The 22,957-nt window shown below is 35.6% G+C and overlaps 1 protein-coding gene, 1 long non-coding RNA gene and 1 pseudogene across 3 annotated transcripts; 1 reads left to right on the top strand and 2 right to left on the bottom strand.

Moving 5' to 3' along the window:
* Positions 1–2,252: 2,252 nt before the first annotated feature.
* On the top strand, positions 2,253–15,878 carry LOC114378459 (probable cyclic nucleotide-gated ion channel 5). Of its 2 annotated transcripts, none has more exons than XM_028337053.1 (8): positions 2,253–2,436; positions 3,153–3,242; positions 3,831–4,413; positions 6,311–6,523; positions 6,709–7,010; positions 12,874–12,985; positions 14,187–14,423; positions 15,034–15,878. In XM_028337053.1, the coding sequence occupies exons 2-8, from the start codon at positions 3,184–3,186 to the stop codon at positions 15,724–15,726; spliced, it is 2,199 nt and encodes a 732-aa protein (XP_028192854.1). In that variant the 5' UTR covers positions 2,253–2,436; positions 3,153–3,183; the 3' UTR covers positions 15,727–15,878. The 2 variants fall into 2 exon arrangements, with proteins under 2 accessions (XP_028192854.1, XP_028192855.1); XM_028337054.1 differs by lacking the exon at positions 2,253–2,436 and adding an exon at positions 2,489–2,605.
* LOC114378461 lies at positions 13,980–15,699 on the bottom strand. Its single transcript, XR_003659339.1, has 2 exons — positions 15,121–15,699; positions 13,980–14,428 (listed from the first exon to the last, which is right to left on the bottom strand). It is a non-coding gene; the product is annotated as an uncharacterized LOC114378461 (long non-coding RNA).
* Positions 15,879–16,028: 150 nt separating the features above from the next.
* On the bottom strand, positions 16,029–22,516 carry LOC114378887 (annotated as a pseudogene).
* Positions 22,517–22,957: the final 441 nt, after the last annotated feature.

Genomic DNA, 22,957 nt, shown 5'->3' on the forward strand with positions numbered 1-22,957 from the left:
AGACTTTTTGTTATGAAAAACTCTCAGCAAATTTGTGTTTCAAGTCACATATATATAGACCTTTGGTGGCCATGTAAAAACCATTTGAAAAGATGTGACTCTTAGAAATAATTTTCTGAAAAACTCCTCTAGTAATCGATTACAGGATTTGTGTAATCGATTACAGGTTTTAAATTTTGAATTAAAACGTTTATTAACTGCTGGTAATCGATTACGAATATTGTGTAATCGATTACACAGTCTAAAATTTGAATTCAAATTTTCAATAGCTGTTGCAAACCATTTTTGGCCACTGGTAATCGATTACATCCTCTGGTAATCGATTATCAGAGAGTAAATCTCTTGAAAAACACTTTTTAACTTAAATTACATGGCAAAAGCTTTTGCTATTTCAATTAGGAATTCCCTTCCTAAAATACTAGTGATCATCTTGATGTTGTGTCTTGTATTCTTGAATCATTGTCTTGAATTAAACTTGAAAAGCGCATTTGCATCTAATCATCATGATCATCATCAAAACATCAAAGTCATTTGCTTCTACAGGAAGAGGCGGAGAATTTCAACTTAATGGTAAAGAAGTTTGGAAAATTTCTCAAGAAGTCCTAAGATAGAAAATTCTCTAAATCCTCCAAGATTGAGAACAACAACAACAACTGCACATGCTTCGAATGTGGTAATGAAGGCCATATCAAATTTGAATGTCCTATCTACCTTAGAAAATAAGTAGGTGTAAAGAAAGGAAAGAAGGATAGAAAACAAAAGAAGGCCTACATAGCGTGGGAAGATAATGCGTCTACATCCTCTAACTCTTCTAGTGACGAAGTTGCAAATGTATGCTTAATGGCAAAGTCAATAGATAACTCATCAACGATTGAAGGAATTGAGGTAAATCCTGAACTTGGAGAAGTTTTGGAAGCATTTAATGAAATACATGAAGAAGCTCAAAGGCTTGTTGTTTTGAACAAAAAGTGATCTAAAATTGCATATCACTAAATTGGCTTCAACTCAAAGTGAGCTGGATAAATTGAAGCAAGAAAATGAGAAACTTGTTTCAAGCTATAAAGCCACTAGTTGTGATTGTACCTTTACTTCTTTTAACATGGATGATTACAAGTCTTTCCAAACTGAATTTGAAAATTTCAAAAAGGATCACTATGTTGAACATATAAAATTGCAAACTGAGCTTTCCTATCTTAAAGATCTTTTTAGAAAATTAAACAAAGGAAATGGTGATCTCAATCACATGCTCAACATGCAAAAACATACTACCGATAACATTGGTTTGAGGTATAACAATCAAACTACCTTTTCCAAGGAAACTAAGTTTGTATCCTCAAAAGGGGTGAACCCAAACAAGGTCTCCAAAAAGAAGAACATAGTGCATTCTAAAAGAAATGTAAAGACCTGTCATTATTGCATGAAAAGAGGATAGGTAATATCTATATGTTAAACATTGAACATGCATCATTTCGTGAGCTTAGCTGTTTGGTAAGTAAGATAGATAATTCTTGGTTATGACATCATAGGGCTGGATACATAAACATGCATCATCTCTATCATCTAGTCAAAAAAGACTTATAGCCTGTTTGGATACAAGCCATAAGCTCTTTTGAGAGCTTCTCTTCTGAGTATTCGTCTTCCAAAACTCAAGTTTGAGAAAAATAAATTGTGTGAAACTTGTTAAAAAGGAAAGCAAGTAAAAAATGGACTTTGTTTTTGAAAACCAAAAATGACATTTTTGATGCTTTTTGCAAACTTGCCAAAGTGATTCAAAATAAAAAAGATCTCAACATTGTTTCACTTCGAAGTGATCACGGAGGTGAATTAAGTAAATGGGGATTTCAATTTTCAAACATACATATATTGGTCAATTGATAGGGTCGAGATAAGTTGGTTAACTATGGTGCATGAATTATTATTCCATTTCCATGCATAAAAAAATTTAAAATATATTTTTGCTCTTTGTAATTTAGTTTTTTTTAGTTCTTGTAAATTATATTTATTTTCTTTAATCATTAAAACACTTTAGATAACATTTTGAACAATAAAAAAAATATTATCTAAAATCTCACAATAACCAAAAACAAAAAAATATAATTTACAAGAATTAATTTTTTTTTTGTAAGAACTAAAAATATTTTTTTTTAAATTACGACAGCTAAAAAAAATATTTAAGTCCAAAAAAATTAAAAACATACATATTGATACATACAGTAACAGAAGCGTGTCATAAGTGATAAGTATTTCTGCAATGGTCAAAAGTAAAAGTAAAAGTGTGGATGTAGGTGGTGGATTGGTAGAAAGAAGGAAACAATGGCAGCGTTCGTGAAGGGAGCACCTCTTCGAGTCGTAGTTGACCTTCTTCATTGATTACTATTTCTCCCTCAGATTTCGCTTCAATCTTCCATCCCCGTTCCGTTCAATTCTACTTTCAAGGTCCGATTCCTCTTCCCCCTCTTTTATTTTGCATTTGAACCCACTCCTTTTTAGAGTTCAGATTCATTTCGCTATCATTTGGATACCATTGCTGCCTTTAGGTTAAACTTCAACTCTTATCAACACTTCATGCCACTTAACCCTAGGTCTTACGATTCGTGGAAATAATGTAAATAATCGTTTCTTAATTTTCTTGATTCTCGGACTATCGAGTGCGTAGTGCTTGTTGATGAATTTCATTTAGTCGATTTATTGGATATTGTTGTTTTGAATTGTTGATTTTGAGTTTGATGAGCTAGTTTTTATGAATAGTGAAATTTGTGGTGGTTGAGGAGTTGGTGATGATTTTCTTGATTTAAATAATGGAGTAGTTTCTTTTTATGAACTAGGTATTTAGATGTTGATATATTGAGATTGGATAATGGAACAAACGGCAAAACATTACTTTGTTTTGGATTTAGGTGTGAAAATACCGAGCTGAAAGATGTATGTACTTTTGGTGGTGCAATCAATCGATGCATTATGGAGTATGTCTTGTTTAGGTTGTAACATCTCATGCGAGTAAACATGAGCATATGTTTCTGAATGTATGAGATATGTCTTGAAGTTCTGTGTTTTCCCAGATTTTAGTTGAAAATTGCCCGAGGCTTATTATGGTGAAAACAGCAATTTAATATTATCTTTGAATGATTTGAATTTGTTTTGTTTGGCTGCAGGTTGTGTATTACATGAATCGTTGGTTGAAAGATGTTTGACTGTGGTTACAAGTCGCAATATGTGGGTGGGCAATGTGAAAAATTTGTGAGGTATCCAATATAGCTCATTGCACGGTTACGTGAAAAATAAAACCCCACTTACAAGATATTTTATGATTTTTTTATGTTAAAATTTCAAATTCTCAAATCTAAGCTTTAATGAATTTAATTTTTTTTATATTAAAATTTCATTTTTAATTCAAATATTAACTACCTATATTTTGAAATTAATTCTTTTTGATTTATTAAAGAATTTCTCTTTTCCACTAAAGCTAAACTACCCATTCCATTGCTAGTCTTGTGTTTTACTTGAAATGTTTGAATATTTTTTCTTGTATCTTTTGCATGTAATGATTTTTTGTTGTTATTAGCTTGTTAATTATACCTTTGATTGAGAATGATGGTGTGTTTAGAATTAGATTAGATTATAACTTTTGCATAGTATTCATTAATTCTGGATTATAATTTTTATTTTTGTGCATCTTATCTTTAATTTCTATATAGTATAAATTATAAATTTTTGAATCTATAGTCTTTGGTATAGTGGTTATCCTGCTACACATGGTATAGTGTTTTTGGGGCCAGCCATGCCTTATCATGATCCAGGATTTATGATATTACCTTTTCATTTATTTCTAGGTTGGATGACTTGGATTCTAGACTATCATCATCTTCTGAAGCTGCAGTTAAAACATGTGGATTTAGTATTGATAAATTAAGCCATGGTGGCCATGGAAGCAGTACTACTTCTCGGTCTTTTAAAAGAAGAATTAGAAAGGGATCCGAAGGACTGAAGTCAATTGGCCGATCACTTGGATTAGGGGTATCTAGGGCAGTGTTCCCTGAAGATCTTAAAGTTTCAGAAAAGAAGATATTTGACCCTCAAGACAAGTTTTTGCTCACCTGGAATAAGCTTTTTGTTATATCATGCATTTTAGCTGTGTCTGTTGATCCATTGTTTTTTTATCTCCCTGTCATCAATGATTCATTTCACTGTCTTGGTATCGACCGAAAGTTGGCAATTACAGTTACCACCTTGAGGACATTCATTGATGCTTTCTATCTCGTACACATGGCCCTCCAATTTCGTACTGCTTATATTGCTCCATCATCTCGTGTTTTTGGACGGGGTGAGCTTGTGATAGATCCAGCACAGATAGCCAAACGATACCTGCGGCGGTATTTCATTGTTGATTTTCTATCAGTGTTGCCTTTACCACAGGTCAAGATTTTTTTTTTTTAAAAAAACTTGATTTGATCGCTTTTTGCCTGTATCAACACTACATTTGTAGCTCATCTTTTATCTTGGATTGTCAGACTATCAATCTCCGCTGCTATCTTTTTCTTGGTTCTTTTGTGTTTAGTCAAGGGTTGATTTGGGGATTTCATTCATGGATATATGCTGGAAGGCTTTGTTAATTTGATTCTTTTAATCTTTTTTTATTGAGCGTTGGGTATGAGTTGTGATGAAATAAAATATTTTACTGAAAATGATAGAGTACACTGAAGGTACAGAATAAGATATACTCCATAGCCAAGTAACAGAAAAAAACTGAATTCACAAACATGTCATCGATACATAAATAGCTTGAGTCCTTGTGCTTATGCATATCTGTTTTCTTTATTTCTTTTATTGCTGGACATATACTGAACTCTATGTTTGGTTGACATTAGAGGTCTTCAGTTTTTATTCAATTGTCAATAATGTCTCGAATTTAGAGCTTATAATATTTAAATTGGCAACTGTGTGTTTGTTCAGGGACATTTTTCTAAGATTTCAATGCTTATTATTAGTCTAATGCGTGACTGATTAAGTGCATGCTTGCATTAGCTTGATTTTTAGAGAAAAAATTCATTTTTTTTTCTTCTTTCTGAAAGCTTTCATTAATGTTTTGATTATAAGCTATTTTGAACATAAATTAAGCTAATTCAAAACCACTCCTTGTATCAGAGCCTTTATGACCTGGTGTTTGGAGTTCAATCCTCACTGTTCCGTTCTTTTAAATAGAAATTGAATTTCAGCACAAGGCATAGTCAGCCTGTGCACTCTCCATGCTTCAAGGACGAAGGAATATTGCTTGAGTGGATGTGTTAATATCAAAGTTAGTCCTTGACACACCTTATAGGAGAGAAACTGTGGATCTAAAACTATTGTGGAAATTGTTATTGTTGGAATGAGTAGTCTTATATTTTGTTCAACCACATGAAAGAGAGATCTTGTTTGTGTAGCTCTTTAAATTGCCAATAGATATGGATGCTTCTGCCTTCTCTATAATGCCATTTTTATATTTAGTATGCCTGGTTTATCAGAGAACTCCTTTTGTTTCTGTTAATTATTTTCTTCTCAGGACAGTGTAATTATTTTGATGGTTCCATTAGAGTAATTTAGTTTGTGGTTACTAATAACAATGATCATGTGCATAAAAGCAAATTATTAATTATTGCTTGGAAAGAGCAGAAATCTCCCAATTCTGAGAAAATGAGAATGAGATGGAAGGGTTTTGATTAATATATCCTTCACCTTATTTCATTACGCTATCTGGTCTATTTTCTTATGAAAATGTCCATTTCTAACAAATTAATGAAAAACATGATTAGATATTTTGAGAAGTATACGACATGGTTCTGAGTTATGACCTGACCATATCTAGTACTGCTAGTCCAAGGAACTAAAATGTGTAATGCCTGTGGTGCATACTGTGAAAGCAACACTATTCTCTTTTTTCTCTCATTCCAATTTGTTTTCTGGAAAGTTAGCATCCCCTTCTAATCTAAATTATCAATCCTTTTGTATGAAGATGGCTGATTTTGTGAATTTTTAAGGTATCCCTGCCTTTAATGGTAAAATAATACCTTTTACTTTCATTTAATAATTGACTGATTCTCTCTTAACGCAATTGTCGAATACATATTTTTTTCTAGACATTATTAGAGATACCATGGCAAACAGGATCTTGCTAACAATTTGAATTGCTAACTAAGTGAGTATTTTTAAACTTTGTGTCATGAATGCTCCTTTATAGCCATCATTCCTTTGGAAACTCTGACTACTGTAACTATAGTCTTTTTTCACTGGTAAGTGTTTATTATTTTTACCTGTTCTTTTCTCTTTTATTCAGATTGTGGTTTGGAGATTTCTGCAGAGGTCAAAAGGTTCAGTTGTACTTGCAACAAAGAGGGCCCTTCTGTTCATCATTTTGCATCAGTACATTCCTAGATTTTTCCGGATGGTACCGTTGACTTCTGAACTTAAGAGAACAGCTGGTGTCTTTGCTGAAACTGCATGGGCAGGGGCTGCATATTATTTGCTATTATTTATGCTTGCTAGTCATGTAAGTTTTGCTTAATTTTGGTTGTTGAATTATGTTAGACTTCCCAGCATTTTTTTAAGTTACTTTTGGAGTTAATACACTTTCTAAGTAGTTATTATGCTATTACACTTGCTATCTAGCTTTATGATGCATCAACTTTGACAAGAATTTATTTTGCATCCTTTTCCGTCAATGACTCTTTGCAGATAGTTGGGTCGTTTTGGTACTTGTTAGCTGTTGAACGCAATGACTTTTGCTGGCAAAAGGCTTGTAGTGGCAATGGGTACAATAAAAATTTCTTGTATTGTGGCAACCAATACATGGAAGGTTATAGTGCCTGGCAGAATAGAAGTAAAGATATTCTTACATCACAGTGCTCTGTAGATAATGATAATTCACCTTTTGACTATGGAATTTTCAAACAAGCCTTGTCATCTCGTATTGTTTCATCTAAGAAGTTCTTCTCCAAGTACTGTTACTGTTTATGGTGGGGGCTCCAAAATTTAAGGTATTCCGTTTTATTTTCTTTTGGCCATTTTAATCATGTATTAAAGTTATTAAAACTAAACATTATGCCATATATGTTCTGTCTGAACTGAATACTATATGCTGAGTGTTTCTCCAGGAGTATCTACAATTCTGGATTGATTATAATTATTTAGTATATATCAGGGTTGTTGAAATTTTGGGTTTTAGGTTAGAGAGGGAGGGAGAGATATTAAATGATAATGAAAATTGATATAACTGGAAGGCTAAAATAAACTTTTTGTCCTTTATGTTACTTGAATATAATGAGAGATATTTTTGAATGAAATGCTTAAGTGTTTTCTCAACACTCAGCTTCTCTTATATATATCAAACTTAGCTTACAAAGGAAACTTTTACAGAAAACTCAGAACAGAGCCAATACAAAAAGTCAAAAAGAAGAACAGTAGCCTAGTACAATAGGGATATAATAACCTATTTTCTAACATTCCCCCAAAAGCTGGAGAATATAAATCACACGCACCAAGCTTGGAGCATAAAAAACTGAATCCTAGGTCCCCTCAATGACTTAGTCAAAATACTTGCAATTTGATCATTAGAGCTAATTTTTTCAGTACCAATTTCCTTAGCCAACAATTTCTCTTGAACAAAGTGGCAGTCAATTTCTATGTGTTTGGTTCTTTTATGGAATATTGGATTTGAAACAATACGAAGTGCTGCCTGATTATCACAATATAATTGCATCTGCTGAACTTCACAAAATTGAAGTTCTTGGAGGAGTTGTTTGACCCGCATCAGTTCACAAGTGGCTGAAGCCATGGCCCTATATTCAACTTCTGCACCTTACCGAGCAACAACATTTTGTTTCTTGCTCTTCCCAAAAATCAGATTTCCTCCTATGAATACACAATATCCAATAGTAGAGTGCCTGCCTATAGGAAAGCCTGCCCAGTCAGCATCAAAATACTGAGTAACATGGGTATTTCCCTTGTCTTCAGACAACAATCCCTGTCCCAGAGTCCTTTTAATGTACCTAAGAATGTGAATTACAGCATTCCAATGATCAGTGTGAGGAGCCTGCATAATTTGACTAACTACCCCAACTGCAAAAGAGATGTCCCAACTAGTGATTGTAAGATATATGAGTTTCCCAACTAGTCTCCTATACTGCTCAGGATCATTGAAGGGTTCACCCTGTTCTGCCATCAACTTTTGATTTGGGTCCATGGGATTGTCAACAAGCCCACATTCAATCATGTCTGTTTCTTTCAAGATATCCAATGCATACTTTGAGAAAAAACAATGCCTTCGTTAGATTGAGCCACCTCAATACCAAGAAAGTATTTTAGACACCAAAGTGGCTGAATAGGTGCTTTTTCAGCCGACAAATTGTAGCAGCATCATTCCCTGTAATAACTATGCCATCAACATAGACAATTAGATAAATACACTTTTCTAGAGAAGTGTGACAATAGAAAATTGAATGATCTACTTCATTGTGCTTCAATCCAAACGCCTGTGCAATTTGACTAAATTTTCCAAGCCAAGCTCGTGGAGATTGTTTGAGGCCATAGAGAGATCGACACAATTTACAAACTAACCCACATTCCCCCTAAGCAACAAATCGAGGGGGTTGCTTAATGTATATCTCTTCTTCTAAGTCACCATGTAATAAAGCATTTTTAATATCCAATTGATGGAGAGGCCAATGGCGAATGACAACCATAGCAAGGAATAGACGGATTGTGGTGAGTTTGGCCAGAGGAGAAAAGTTATCACCATAATCAAATCCATATATCTGTGTGTACCTTTTTGCCACAAATTGAGCCTTAAAGTGATCAACTTTACCATTAGGCTCAACCTTAATAACATACACCCATTTGCAACCAAACTGTCTTCTTTCCAAGTGGTAAGGGAACTAGTTCCCATGTGCCACTGCTTTCAAGAGCCTGCATTTCAACAATCATGGCTTGTCGCCATCCAGGGTGATCAAGTGCTTCATGGATATTTTTTGGAATGGTGAGAGGTGATATGGATGAAACAAAGGAAAAGTAAGGTGATAACCGATGATGACTCAAACAATTATAAATAGAATGGGAATTTCTTGTAGATCGAATACCTTTCCTAAGAGCAATTGGCCACCCAAAGTCATCATCAGTTGGAACCGTTGTACAGATAGTTGAAGTGACGGACATGAAGCAAAGGACTCTACATGTGACATAGGACTAGATAACTCTGTGTCTCATACTAGTGAGTAGTGTGTGGTGATGAAGTGGTGTGAGGTGACAAGGAAGGGATGGAAAGGCTCGTTGGAGAGTGATACGAACACGAAAACTGGATGGATCGCCTTGAAGAATTTAGATTTAGAAATTGGTTTAGTTTTGTTTTACGGGAAGGATATTGATGCCACACTCAAGAAATAGGTGAGGTGAGTGATAAGTCATAGATTTGATCGCCACAAGTTGCCTTGATAAGATTAGATTCAGTTCTTTGCCCAAGAACCAAAGAAAGCTCTCAAAAGAGAGAAAACTCAAACTTTCATTTACACTCATTCTCCTCAAAGCTACAAAGTGTATGCTATTTATAGGCTAGGCTTCCTTCTAAACATCCCACTAGGAATTAATTCCTACTTAGAATTAAATTCCCACTTACATTAAATTTCAACTAGAAATAAAACCCACTAACCACTATAATAACTTGGGAAGCCTAGAAACATAAAAAATGACCTAAAAGATGCCAAGAGCCATCTGAATTTATTACATGAAAATAAAATACGAAAATTAAAGAAAAAATAGAAAATGGGCCTTTATTAGTTCTTTAGCCCAAAAGTTATGTATTCCATCCAAATAAACTTCAGCCCATTATCTTAAGTATAAAACTCTTGGGCCCATTGTGCTCTTCAAATTATTGTCTTTAAGTTTGCTGAATTTATCTTCAAGATGTAGAAATGAGACAATTCTTGGTTTAGGCACTTTCATGACTAAGCTTTGGAAAAGCTTCCTAGTTCTTTTCGGTCTTGCTTTGGTCATTGGGCCTTCCATCCATTGCAAAAGATATTTGAAGTGATTGGACCTTTGTTGGATCATATCGGAGAGGTTGCTTGACTTGTGTCCATAATAGGGATTTCATGAACTAGAGACAATAGTGGATCAAGTGATGGGACAGGTAAAACTTGTTCGACAGAATTGAAATCTTGCATTGAAGAAGAGAAAAAGGGAGTTTCTTCAGAAGTGACATCTGCAAACATGTAGTACCATCTAGTGTCTGGTGAGTAGCAATGGTACCCCTTTTGTAGATGGGAGTATCCAAGAAAAACACATTTAATGGCCCTTGCAAATAGCTTGTCTTGATTTGGAGAAACAACATGAACTAAGGATTGAGTAAGGGTTCATTACAACCAAAAATACGAGGAGAGACATGAAATAAGGGTTCATTTGAAAAGAGAATTGAATGATGAATTTTATTCTCAAGAGATGAAGATGGTATTCTGTTAATTAAAAAACAGGAAGTAAGGATATGGCATCACCTCAATGATGAACAGGAACATTTGCACCAAGCAATAAGGTACTAGCAGTTTCAACTAAGTGTCTATTTTTTCTTTCTGCTATACCATTTTACTGTGGTGTGTGAGGACTTGTGGACTGATGTAAAATTCCTTGTGTGGTTAAAAACGAAGAGAGATTAGAGGAGAAATATTCTTTGGCATTATCACTCCTGAGAATATTAATTACTTTTTCAAACTTGGTCTTGATTTCATTAAAGAAAGACATGAATATAGGTAAAATTCCAGATCGATCTTTCATTAAATAAACCCAAGTACTTCTAGAGTATTCATCAATAAAGGTAGCAAAATATTTGAAACCAAAAGATGTGACATGGCTTGGACCCCCAATATTAGAGTGAATAGTGGAAAAAGCAAGGTTACATCTTGTTTAAGTTCTCTTTGGAAAATAAGACCTAACATGTTTTCCTAATTGACATGATTGACACTCTAAGATCAGAAGCTTGCTGAGATTAAGAACCATTTTCTTCAACTTTGACAAATGTGGATGACCCTAGCGATCATGCACAAGTTTAGGAGACAGCGATGCAAAACAAGACATAGACTGGCTGGTTTCAAGATAGTAGAGGCCTCTAGATTCATGTCCTATGCCAATCAACTGACCACGTTCTTGTACAACAAAGGAATCAACATCAAATGTTATAGAACAATTTAATGATTTTGTTAGTTGACTAAGAGAAACTAAGTTGAAAGGACAATTAGGAACAAAAAGAACTGGATCCAAGTTTAAAGAAGAAGAATGAAGACTTTGCCGACTCCTTTAGAGGTGACTTTGGTGCCATTTGCTAGGGTGATCAGATGAGGAAATTTTGGAGGAGACAGAGGTGAGTACAGAGTCATTATCGGAAATATGATTAGAAGCACCTGAATCAATCACCCATGGACCTTGACTATCCATAGACTCTGAGAAATGCAAGCTGTTGAAGTACTGGGGCCTGAAGATGATTGAGCTTGATTGTTGGACTTCAATAGAAGGCATTCTTGATACTCCTCTTCAGAAAACTTAGGATCAAGTGTTTATGATTTGGTGAAGTTTGCTGTTTTATCAGACTAGCCAATTATGTAGTAGCATTTGTCTTTGGTGTGGCCTTGCTTCTTACAATGTAAGCATCGAAGGTCTGAATTCGTGTTTCTACCACCACCACCACCTCGTCCTCCACGATTCCCATGACCCCCTCCTCCTCTAGTAGACACCATTGCTGAAGATTCAGAATGCTCAAGTGAGTTTCCAATCTTCCTTGGGGTGGGAACATGAAGATGTGTCATGATGATATCCATTCAAAGAACTTCTTGACTGGTCAGAATTTGATCACGAATATGATCAAAATCTGGATTCATGGCACATAAGGCCAGCACCATGTATAGATTGTCAAGCTTCCTTTTCATTTCCTCCACTGAGTCCGCATCTAAGAGCATATTTAGTTCTTCAACTGTAGATTGAATTTGAGCAACAAACGAGGTCATATCATTATCTGTTTGCTTATAAGATGTCAACTAGGCAGCTGCATCATACAATCTTTGAATGTCATTGGCAGTTGGGGTAACTGAGGGATGCGGTTGCAGAAGAAGGGGGAAGTGATGTCATTTTGGTGGGGGTAAGGGGAAGTAAAGAGGGAGACGACAGAGGAAGCGGTGGAGGGAAGGAATCAAGAGGGTAAGAGATGTGGAGGGAGACGGAGAGTGGGTAAGAGATGTTGAGGGAGACGGAGAGTGAGGTAGTTAGGGTTAGGGATAAAGAAGAGGGTTGTTTGGTCATTTAACATTAGGTTAAAATCGTCACCTTTAACGGAAGGAAGGTCAAAGTAATGTAAAAAAGGAGGGGTTTTTGGCGTAATATGAGTGAAACACAGGGGGTATAAGTGTAATTTGCTCTAGTTTTTATGGAGTTTGAATGTATAAATCCAAAGATTTAAAAATTAGACTGTATCAGCTGTGCATTTTTATTAATTCTTTCTATAGTTGTTCAAGTCTATCTCATTCATTTTGGTGCATGTTTCAAAATTGATTTCTAAGTTAAATTTTCTATAGTCTGTAAGTACAACATGGTTCTAAATCCTTGAATTTTACATTTAATATCCATAGAATACATGATTATCAATTCAACTTACAGACATTTTTAGGTAAATACTTGTTTGAATGGTTTGTACTTTTTGGATTGGCTACTTTTAAATGATAGGGATTTACACAAATGCACTTCATATTTTCAGTGTTTCGGTGTATACAATATCATTTGTTCATGTATTTGGAGTTCATTTCCATATAATAGATTGCTTAGATTATTCATATATCCATACTTACTGTTTATTAATTTATTTCACTGCAGTACACTTGGCCAGGGGCTTGAAACAAGCACCTACACTGGGGAGGTTGTCTTTTCAATAGCACTAGCCATAGCTGGCCTTATCCTATTTGCACTTCTGATTGGTAACATGCAGGTATACTTAAAATCAGTTAATTTAACATGTGCTGAATAAGAATATCAATGGTATTGGGTCTTTTGAAGGGGTATTGGGTCTGACCTATGGATTTGAATCAGTTTTTGTGTATTAATTTAAGAGGTTTTGGCATACATAAAGAAGCTAAGATTCTGTGGCATTGCTTAGGGCCTGTTTGGCTAAGCTTCGGTAGAAGCACTTTTAGGAGGAAAAAAAATAAGAGAAAAATGAGCTTCTCTATCAGCTAATATTAGGTCTCCATTAGCTAATTCATAGATGTCCTCTCATCTTTTAAAGAAGCTATATGAGAGAGCTTCTACAAATTAACTAATGGAGAGCTAATTTTAGCTTATGAAGAAGCTTATTTCATTTTTTTGTTCTTATTTTTTGAATAAGCTTACCCAAACAGGACTTAGTTTTTGTAGCAGTGTTTATGGTTGAAGAGGAGGAATCTAGAATTTTTTAGGACACTTGTTTGACTCTAGACTTCATTTGGGATAAAGGTATTTTTCAGCTTCCCTGTGGTATTCTTCTCGTGGTCTTTTGTAACAATATATGGTAAATATCAAATAAACCTCCATAATTTTAACAATCTTTTAAGCGACATTTCCTTGTCAAGTGTTCTTATCGGCATGATTTATGTTCTCCCAGGTTCTAGTTTTTCATTTTTTTTTGTAAATTCTCTTCCAAAAATGGATGGTGACAGGGGTCAATGACATCAAATCATTTAAATGGTGTTGTTAGATTGGTGTAGCTTGCCTCCAAAGTCCTAAGAGTTATAACGAGTCTGTTTGTAAGGGCAGCTAGAGGTGATATATCTTCTGATGTATGTTGCATTGAGGAAAGATTGATCAACTGCCTTAAGTCTTTTTCATTGGATATAAACTCTAAAGCATGTATAGTTTAAGTTGAATGCTATTATTTCCAGATTAAGTTGGTGTTCATTCCTAGAATCCAGGAACTATTCATGTTAAGAATGGTCTATAGACGGTTCTGCATGAAAGTAGTCAGACCAAATACACATTCACACATGCACACAGATACCAAGGAGAGAACAGTGGCTGTTTGTTTGTTTTCTGTTGTTTGACTTGTTTCTCCTTATCAGACTGGCTTTGTAAATAGCTTTCCAGGTTTATGATTACTAAAGCATGAAGAGCGGATTGTTTGTGACTGATATTGTGATTTCTTTATATGATTACAGACATATCTTCAGTCTCTTACAATTAGACTTGAGGAAATGAGAGTCAAAAGACGTGATTCAGAACAGTGGATGCATCATCGCTTGCTCCCACAAGAGCTTAGAGAGCGTGTGAGACGATATGATCAATACAAGTGGTTGGCAACACGTGGTGTAGATGAAGAAAGTTTGGTTCAGAGTTTGCCAAAGGATCTTCGAAGAGACATTAAGCGTCACCTTTGTCTGGCTCTAGTGAGAAGGGTATGCTGTCAAACACTTGAAAATTAGCAAAACACCCAAAATGCCCTTAACTGAAATGTATAGACTAAAAAGGACCCAACTTTTTTTTTTCTAACAAAAGGATGGCCTAAAGCATCATACATAAAGGACTTTTTTGTTATGTGGTTATGGTATTACAACAATATGATAATATCAAGTTGTGGCTAGCTGTCCTCTTGCATGAATTAATTATTTGGTCCTTTTGCATATACAAATTTGTTATTAAACTATCTAAAGCTGTTGCTAACATACTTTTTTCTTAATCCTGTGGTACCTTTTGTTTCTCCCAATGAATTCTGAATCAGATGAAAAAATTTTAAGTCACTCCTCAAGGCTTTCTTAAATTCTCTGGCTAGCAGATGTGCCAAAAAGATCTTCCAGTAGCATTGATGAAGGTTGTTTTGGATGTTTTTATTCTCTTGATAGCATCCTTTATTGGCGTGATCATAGATTTCTTGCTATTAAGATGTGCTTTCCCAAATCTTTTAGGCCCTAATCATGCAATGCCCTCTCACTCTTAGATTAACTCACCAAATTAGTGCATGAGCATCTGAGTTTGTTAATTTATTAATTGCTTTTCTCTGAATTGTAGGTTCCACTATTTGAGAGTATGGATGAGAGATTGCTTGATGCCATATGTGAGAGACTGAAGCCATGCTTATTTACAGAGAGTACTTACATTGTTCGTGAAGGAGATCCAGTTGATGAGATGCTCTTCATCATACGGGGTCGCCTTGAGAGTGTTACTACAGATGGTGGGAGGAGTGGATTCTTCAATCGTGGTTTTTTAAAAGAGGCCGACTTCTGTGGGGAGGAGCTTTTGACCTGGGCACTGGATCCCAAATCTGGCTCTAATCTCCCATCTTCTACTCGAACAGTTAAAGCTTTAACAGAAGTTGAAGCTTTTGCCTTAACTGCTGAAGAGTTAAAGTTTGTTGCCAGTCAGTTTAGGCGCCTGCACAGTAGACAGGTTCAGCACACCTTTCGCTTTTACTCCCAACAGTGGAGGACTTGGGCTGCATGCTTTATTCAAGCAGCCTGGCGTCGCTATTCCAAAAGGAAAACTATGGAGCTTAGTCAGAAGGACGAACCTGAGGAGTCAGAAGGAACTCGTGGCAATGCCAGTGGCAGTTCGTACAGCCTTGGTGCCACCTTCTTGGCCTCCAGATTTGCTGCAAATGCTCTTCGTGGTGTACATCGGAATCGGGAAGCCAAGAGTGCCAGGGAGTTGGTGAAACTACAGAAACCTCCAGAGCCTGACTTCACTGCTGATGATGCAGACTAAATTTTCATATATAAACTACACTTGTTTTCAACTTCTCATTTACTATTTTGAATATAACTTTCTATTAACGGTTAAAGGTAAAACATTATACAATTTGTTAGAAAATATGAGAAATATCTGATATCTTTTGATATAAAATATATTTAGTCACATCCGTTGTATCTTTTCTTTGCAACGTAATTGTCACCACTTCCTATCTTTATGTCATGACTTTTTTGACATGTTTCCTACCTTGTCTGGTTTGTCACTCCGATCGTCACGGGCTTTCTCGATGCTTGCCTCCTATTGGTTTGGTGTTGATGTTTTTTTTTTTTTTTTTCCTTTTTTGTCTCTATTCACGGTGCACTAATGTACTCGCTTCTGTATTAATTGCCAACCTACTTCTAAGAACATCACCCTAAGCCAATTTTATTGTTCGTTTACATTCATCAACTTATCCTTTTGCTTACATTTGTTCCGAACTGTAAAGGTAGCTATTGTAGAAGTAACATTAATGACGAACATTATATAGTGACGATACTTTGCTGACTATTATCCAAAGAGGGAAGCAGTACAGTGAAAGTTCTATCATATTCATTGGTATGGTAAATGTGTTTTTCTTGGAACTTCAGTAACAGCAAAGTAAAAGCAAGAGTCAAAATTCAGCAAGATGCCGCCCTTGCATTACTCAATTTCATTCATAACCTCATCTTAGATGTCAAGTCACCCTTGTAACAAGACAATACATTAATGAGCCCATGCTCCATTTCAATGAAAGAAAAGTATGTACCAGAAAACTCAAGATAAAATGCATAGTTGTGGCAAGGTATATAGCTAATTTCTCCTGAATGACAAAAGAAACTGCTTTTGTTTTCCATGATCTATATTGGTATTATACATTTACCGATGATATGTTATCGATAGACAGCAAGATAATGGTCCTCATGAGTATGTCAGACAAAACAATGAGAATATTCAATTAGAAAAGGAGAATCAAGAGGAAAAGAATACTAGGATACAAAATATGATACCTGGAGAAAATATATCTGAATAAAATCATAACTTCAAGACAACCTATCCTGAGAAGACTAACAATTTCTGAACTTTGAACTGCATGCGAGAACCAAAGGTCTAGCAGAAGGATCACCGCAATTCCCTGTTCCAACTAAAAGCTTTCCTGAAATGATTTAACAATCCATCCATTTCCTTCCCAAGCCATGGATCAGTCAATTTTCACTGACGAGTAGATTAGCTTTATGAACCAGAAGCATGAATAGAAACCAATTGTACCAGGCACCACAAAGAAACCATATGAAAGAAGCAGCATGTACCCAAAAAACAAGACTCCAGAAACTGGTTTTGTGATCTCAAACCTTGTGAAGTAAAATGCAGCATACAAGAGAAGGTAAAGTGCAGAGGAACCTGAAGTCAGATAAGACCCCCACCACCAACGGTAGTCCTCACTACACAGCTGGAAGTAGCAGAGAACTATTGTGATCTCAGCACGAGTAACAATGAGGATGAGGAACACAATGAACAGGAAAACAAATATATAATAAAATTGATGCAACCAGATAGATGTGAGAATGAAGAAAAGCTCAATGAAGACAGCTCCAAATGGGAGTATGCCTGCTAATAAAATAAAGACTGAGTTCATGTACCAAGGCTGCTCTGGGATCTGCCTGGCTATCTTGTTGGTCTTTACAGGATCCTCAGTCACTGCCTTCTAATAGCCAAAATGACCAACAAGAAACACAAGTGGAACTGAGATGCAAAACCATAAGAAAACGAGAGCAAACATTGTACCAAATGGCACAGCCCTAGAAGACCTCTAACCCCAGATTAGAGCATTTAACACAAAATTGCAAAGGCAGTGGCAGGAAACATAAAGGATCTCTTGAGAGCAATTCTTTTCCATTCTGTTCCCTTGAACATCTTGTAAAGACGCGCCGAAGAGTAGCCACCACACAGTCCCATAAGGACCCAGAGCAAGAGCATGGCAGTCATCAACCCCCCTCTATTTGAGAGGGAGAGGAATCTAAGTGCAGCAAAGATCATGGTGACAATAATCATCCCAAAAAACTGAACACCAGTTCCAGCATATACAGAGTAAATCCGAGTTTGAAGGAGGCCTGAAAACATCTCCATGGACAAGTTTGCCCTGACTCTTCCCGAACTTCCTCCTGAGTCTCTAATTGATTGTACTTGGAGATATCACGGTAAAGTGTTCTCAACATCATCATAGCCACCATGCCCAATAGGAAAAGTACAACATTAAAGAATTAATAATTGAAAACCAGTGAGTGAATTTGGTCATCAGCCATTAGGAGATAGGAATCCCAGCAAGATGCCACACTTCACATTACTATCCTACAAAATGTTCAGATTTAGAAAAGAAATTAACATCAAAACCCAATTCTCAGGTGCACCCTTATTCCATTACCATGAATGATGAAACTAACCTGGAACTCAACATCATAGGTAAAAATAATCTCCTTCTTTGTCTTCAACCTCTTGAGGAGGCTCAGAGCCTGAGACTAACTTTTTTGCATGAGGATCACATGTAGTTAAGCGTCTGGTATTATCCCATTCACCATCATATTCATGCTTGACACTGAATTCAAAGGAATAATTTCAACTTACAAGTATTATCAACAAGGTTTGTGGTTTGAGGAAATGTTTTCTGTCTTGATTTTGTTGCTTGTTTTCAAAAGTACAATAAGAAAAAGTGAAAACAACTTTGCATTGTTTTTGTTTTCACTTTTTCATGTATAAACTTCACAAAATAGGAAACAAAGTGAAAGCAAAGAACATTTCCTCAAACCAAACTATGCATATAACCAAGAAGGAAAAAATTATAATACAACCTGAAAGGCTTGACCTCAAATCGTACAATCCTTGACATTTCTGTCACTGGATCTCTGTGATACTTAACTATAAATGTTAAGAGGTTGTGGATAAAATGTTTTTCATCCTTGTTCTGTCAACATGTGTGTATACGAGGTCAAAACAAACGCAAATCAATGACAAAAACAAAGGGTATTAAAGCTGGCACTTACTCCAGCAAACTGTCCTTGAAGACCAACTAGGAAGCCATGCAGATACACCAAGGAATACTCATGATCTGGTCGTCGTAGTGGAACAACCAAAGGAAGATTGTCCAAAATCCTTCAACATTGCATGGATAGAATACAAAATAATAAATTTTGGGTCACAAGGGTAAAGGGCTAAGTAAAACATAAGGTCACATTAGTGACTTACATGTTCACTCGATATGCATCATCTATCTTTTCCTAAAACTCTAGCTGTTTTTGCATTGAGAGTTAGCCGACAAACAACATTGCACATCTGGCGTTCTCTCATTTTAAACTTGAAGAACCAAACTGTTTCAGTATTTTTGGAATTGAACATACTAAATGGAAGAAGGAAGAGTGATGCAAAAATTTAACCAACCACGTGAGAGTTTTCTATGCGGTCACCCCTAAGGACTTCCCCAAGATTCTCAGCACTGTCCACAATGTGACCTGGATGACAATAAGGCACCAAAAGTAGGAGGAGTAAGGAAGCTGTGTTTTTGTGGAAGATAATTTGTTCACTTTCACCCTCAACAGGTCCCCGTCACCAATGAACAACACAAGATAATAGATTTTATGTAAAACTATGATTAAGAAGCTATTCTAGATCAATCAAACATCAATTAAATCAGGTGAATAAGCTGTGAAAGTGTCATTTATGTCAGCATGACTTTAGAGAATGAAATGTGTAAAACAGTTACGAAAAGGTAAATACATCATCCACCAGGTATGAAAAAAACAAAACAGACATGACTAAATTCCTATATTTCCCTCCATCGTGATAAAAACAGAATTGCGGTGAAATATCTCATCACCTTTGCCACTAATCAAAATGCCATCACATGAACTGCAAAATTTAGATTCTTTAGTCCCTTGGTAAATGAAAGTGTAAAAGATATCAAGTATAAAAGATTACCACTGGAACACGTTAAGTTCATATATATTAGCAAGAAGGACATACCCCGAATACCATAATGCTCGGATCTCACAAACCCACGCAGAATTTGGCGTCAAACCAAAATAATTACAATCATTACCCAAATTGTAAAACTGAGTAAGGATCTTATTTCTCAAACCAACAAAGCCAAATAAAGAAAGAAAATCAAGAAGACAAAAATATTGATCTGACCCGAAATTCAAAAGAAAGCATGAACATGAAAATGCAACAATGGTACAAGCACTTTTGGAATGAAAAAGGGAATGCCCTTGTGGAAATCCTCGGGTGCAACACCAGGAAGGAAAAAACAAGTTCCAAAATGGACATGAACAAGTGACAGAAAACACAGAGAACCATAAACACAGGTTACGTGCGAGAAGCGCTCTCGTCAAGGTTTTCAAACAACGCAGATCCATGAACACTTCTCTCTCTGCTCTTCTTCCTCTCGTTCCTCCCACTAGTTTTTCTTTCAAGTTTTCTTGGTTTGTTCGTTACATAAACGATACTGTAGTTGTTGTTGGTCCAAAATAATTTGGCGGTTGGTACATTTTTCTATCATAACGTAATAACTACATATTCTGGTACTCCATCTATAGCCTTAAATATTAGCATATTATTCTTTATAAGGGTATGTATGACTAATTATTTTAGTTCTTGAGGATGTGGGTGTTTTTTTTTTTAATTAAGAATTAGCCATTAACATTATGCCATTAAATTAAATTTTTCATGAATCCATAACTATTAATAATGTAAATTATCCCATTTAGTGTACACATTTCGTTGGACACTTTTATTCTTAAATCACTTCTTAAGTTTCAAATTTTCACTACTACAAAATATAGATTTAACATCGCACGATTAACATTGATTTTTCAAAAAACCGATATTAAGAAAAGTACGGTAACATTTTTGTAAATAAGTCGAAACCGATGTTAGCATCAAGTAGTTAACATCGGTTTTGTGGTTTTGACAAAACCGATGTTAACATAATATAGTTAACATCGGTTTTTTAAAAATCGATATTAACATGAACTGGTTAATATCGGTCTTTTAAAAAATCGATGTTAACTAGTTGATGTTAACATCGATTTTATAGGGTTAAAGATAAATTAAAACCCATCCAGAAGGTTCTCCCCCCGCGCGCACTAGCTTAGTTTCAGAAACACAAAAGCCTCTTTCTCTCTCATCGTGAAGACACAGAAGGTCACTCTGGTCTCCTCCACACCATCGTTGTCGTTGGGGTCGTGACCACCGTCGAGGTTCGTGACCGCTGGGGACTTCAGCATTCAACACTAATAGGAACAATCCATAGTTTCTCAGTCAAGTAATTAATTTCTTATGAGCTTTGTTAAGTTAAACCCTATATTATATGGCTTTTTTTCACCACCCCCATACTCCATAGTTAACCCCCATGCTTCAGACTACCTTACTGTAGTTAGGGTTTGTGTTTGTGGCAAGTAAACTTCAAACGACTGTAACTTTTGATAGAAATGTCCGTTTGAGGCCCATAATATGTCAAAACACTCGAAATCGAAGGAGGAATCCCTAGGCAATTCCCAAAGGGGATTTGCTCAACTCATTTTTCCTAAAAACGCCTCTAAGTAGCTCAAAAATAGGATTTAAGATTCCCAAAAGTTTCAAGTTTCAACTTATTTTCTCTTCTTTGGCTTTTGGTTGCTTCTCTGTGGCAGATTTAGTTGCAAGGCATAGGGAATACCTCTACCTCTACCTTGGTGGTTTGCTTTCTTCTGGGCAATCCATTCATCAATTGCACTCTTCAAGTTTGAGGTAACCAGCAATGCTGTTCTATTCTTTTATTGTGACTGATAAGCTATATTATTAATAGAAACATCATGTATTTGATATATTCTATTCTAGATGATAAGCAAGTAAACCCTAATGTTGAATGATCTTGGTCCAAATGACTACATAAATCAATATGAATTAGAGCAATATACTACTGACATAGTACATAAACAAGTCATATCAACATTAGGCAAAATTAATCAGCCTTCATTCAAAGAAAGAAAAAAAAAATAGAAATCAGCATAGAGACTTGGAACCATAATACCTTATTTTCCAGGTTATAAACACCTTGTTTGTCTTAGCTTCCTAACACACTCCTTAAGTGCACTGTCTAGATGGGTGACTCTATCTTCAAGTGTTGAATTTCTGAGAGTCAGTGCCTAGACTTGCTTCTTTAAACTTGTCCCTTCATTTTCAGCCTTCTCCCAGCCTGTAAGTTTATAGAAATTTTGCAGTTAAGAGACAATCTAAACTTGTCACTTACATTCACAACTGCTATAGATAGATTTTCTGACATATTCCTCAATCCATCAATTACATCTCCATCCTTAATTATACTATCATTTGCTCTGCTCCATTTTCATCTTCCTCCAATAAACCATCACATCCAAGGTCTGTTGTATGTGAGGTGACTTCAGCTGCTTGTGCACTGATAAATGACATGTCATTAATATCTTCAGCGATGGCCACAACTTCTAAGGTAACTTTAGGGGACTGGTTATGTCCAATAGGAGATTCATTCAATGCCTGATACTGCAGAGACAAGAAAAACTAGACTTATCATAAACTAGAAGAATAAACCAACAGAATAACAAAGAGATCAACTTATCGCCTACTAAATGTTTACATTTATATTATCTAGAAAATCCTCATAATTTTCTTCACTATCCAAAGAACCAAAACAAATTGTTTTCAATGTTTCTAAAACCAAAATTCTCGAGCCTTTGTATCTAATGGCAAGGTAACTTACCCACTTGATATGTAAGAACATCATGGTAGTTTATGGCAAGGTAACTTACCCATTTGAGTGTATAAGAAATCTTTTCACTTAGACCAAATCTGTGAGCAATTTATGAGCATGAGTTTATGCTCGTTTGTATTTAACAACAATGCAGCTAGGAATAGAAGCAACCACAATGTATATTGCTTCTTTTGACATTGTAGAGTACGACATTAAAAACTGTTAAAACTAGGTGGAACTCGTTAAACCAAAGCTGTGTACACGTGCAATTCTACAGTGGTCTTGACACTGAAATAAATGTAATGTACCAGCTGCCATAAACGTGGTTTTTGCTTATGTAAAAACTGCAAATTAGACACAATCTTCCTGTTCGATGTCTGTGCTTCTGATTCACACACTCAAGTATCTAAACCTACCTTTTATTTAGAGGTTACGTTTTTGGGAGAAACTCTTTTTTTATTAGTATTTATAGTA

Source organism: Glycine soja, chromosome 12 (genome assembly GCF_004193775.1).
Source record: "Glycine soja cultivar W05 chromosome 12, ASM419377v2, whole genome shotgun sequence".
NCBI lineage: Eukaryota > Viridiplantae > Streptophyta > Magnoliopsida > Fabales > Fabaceae > Glycine > Glycine soja.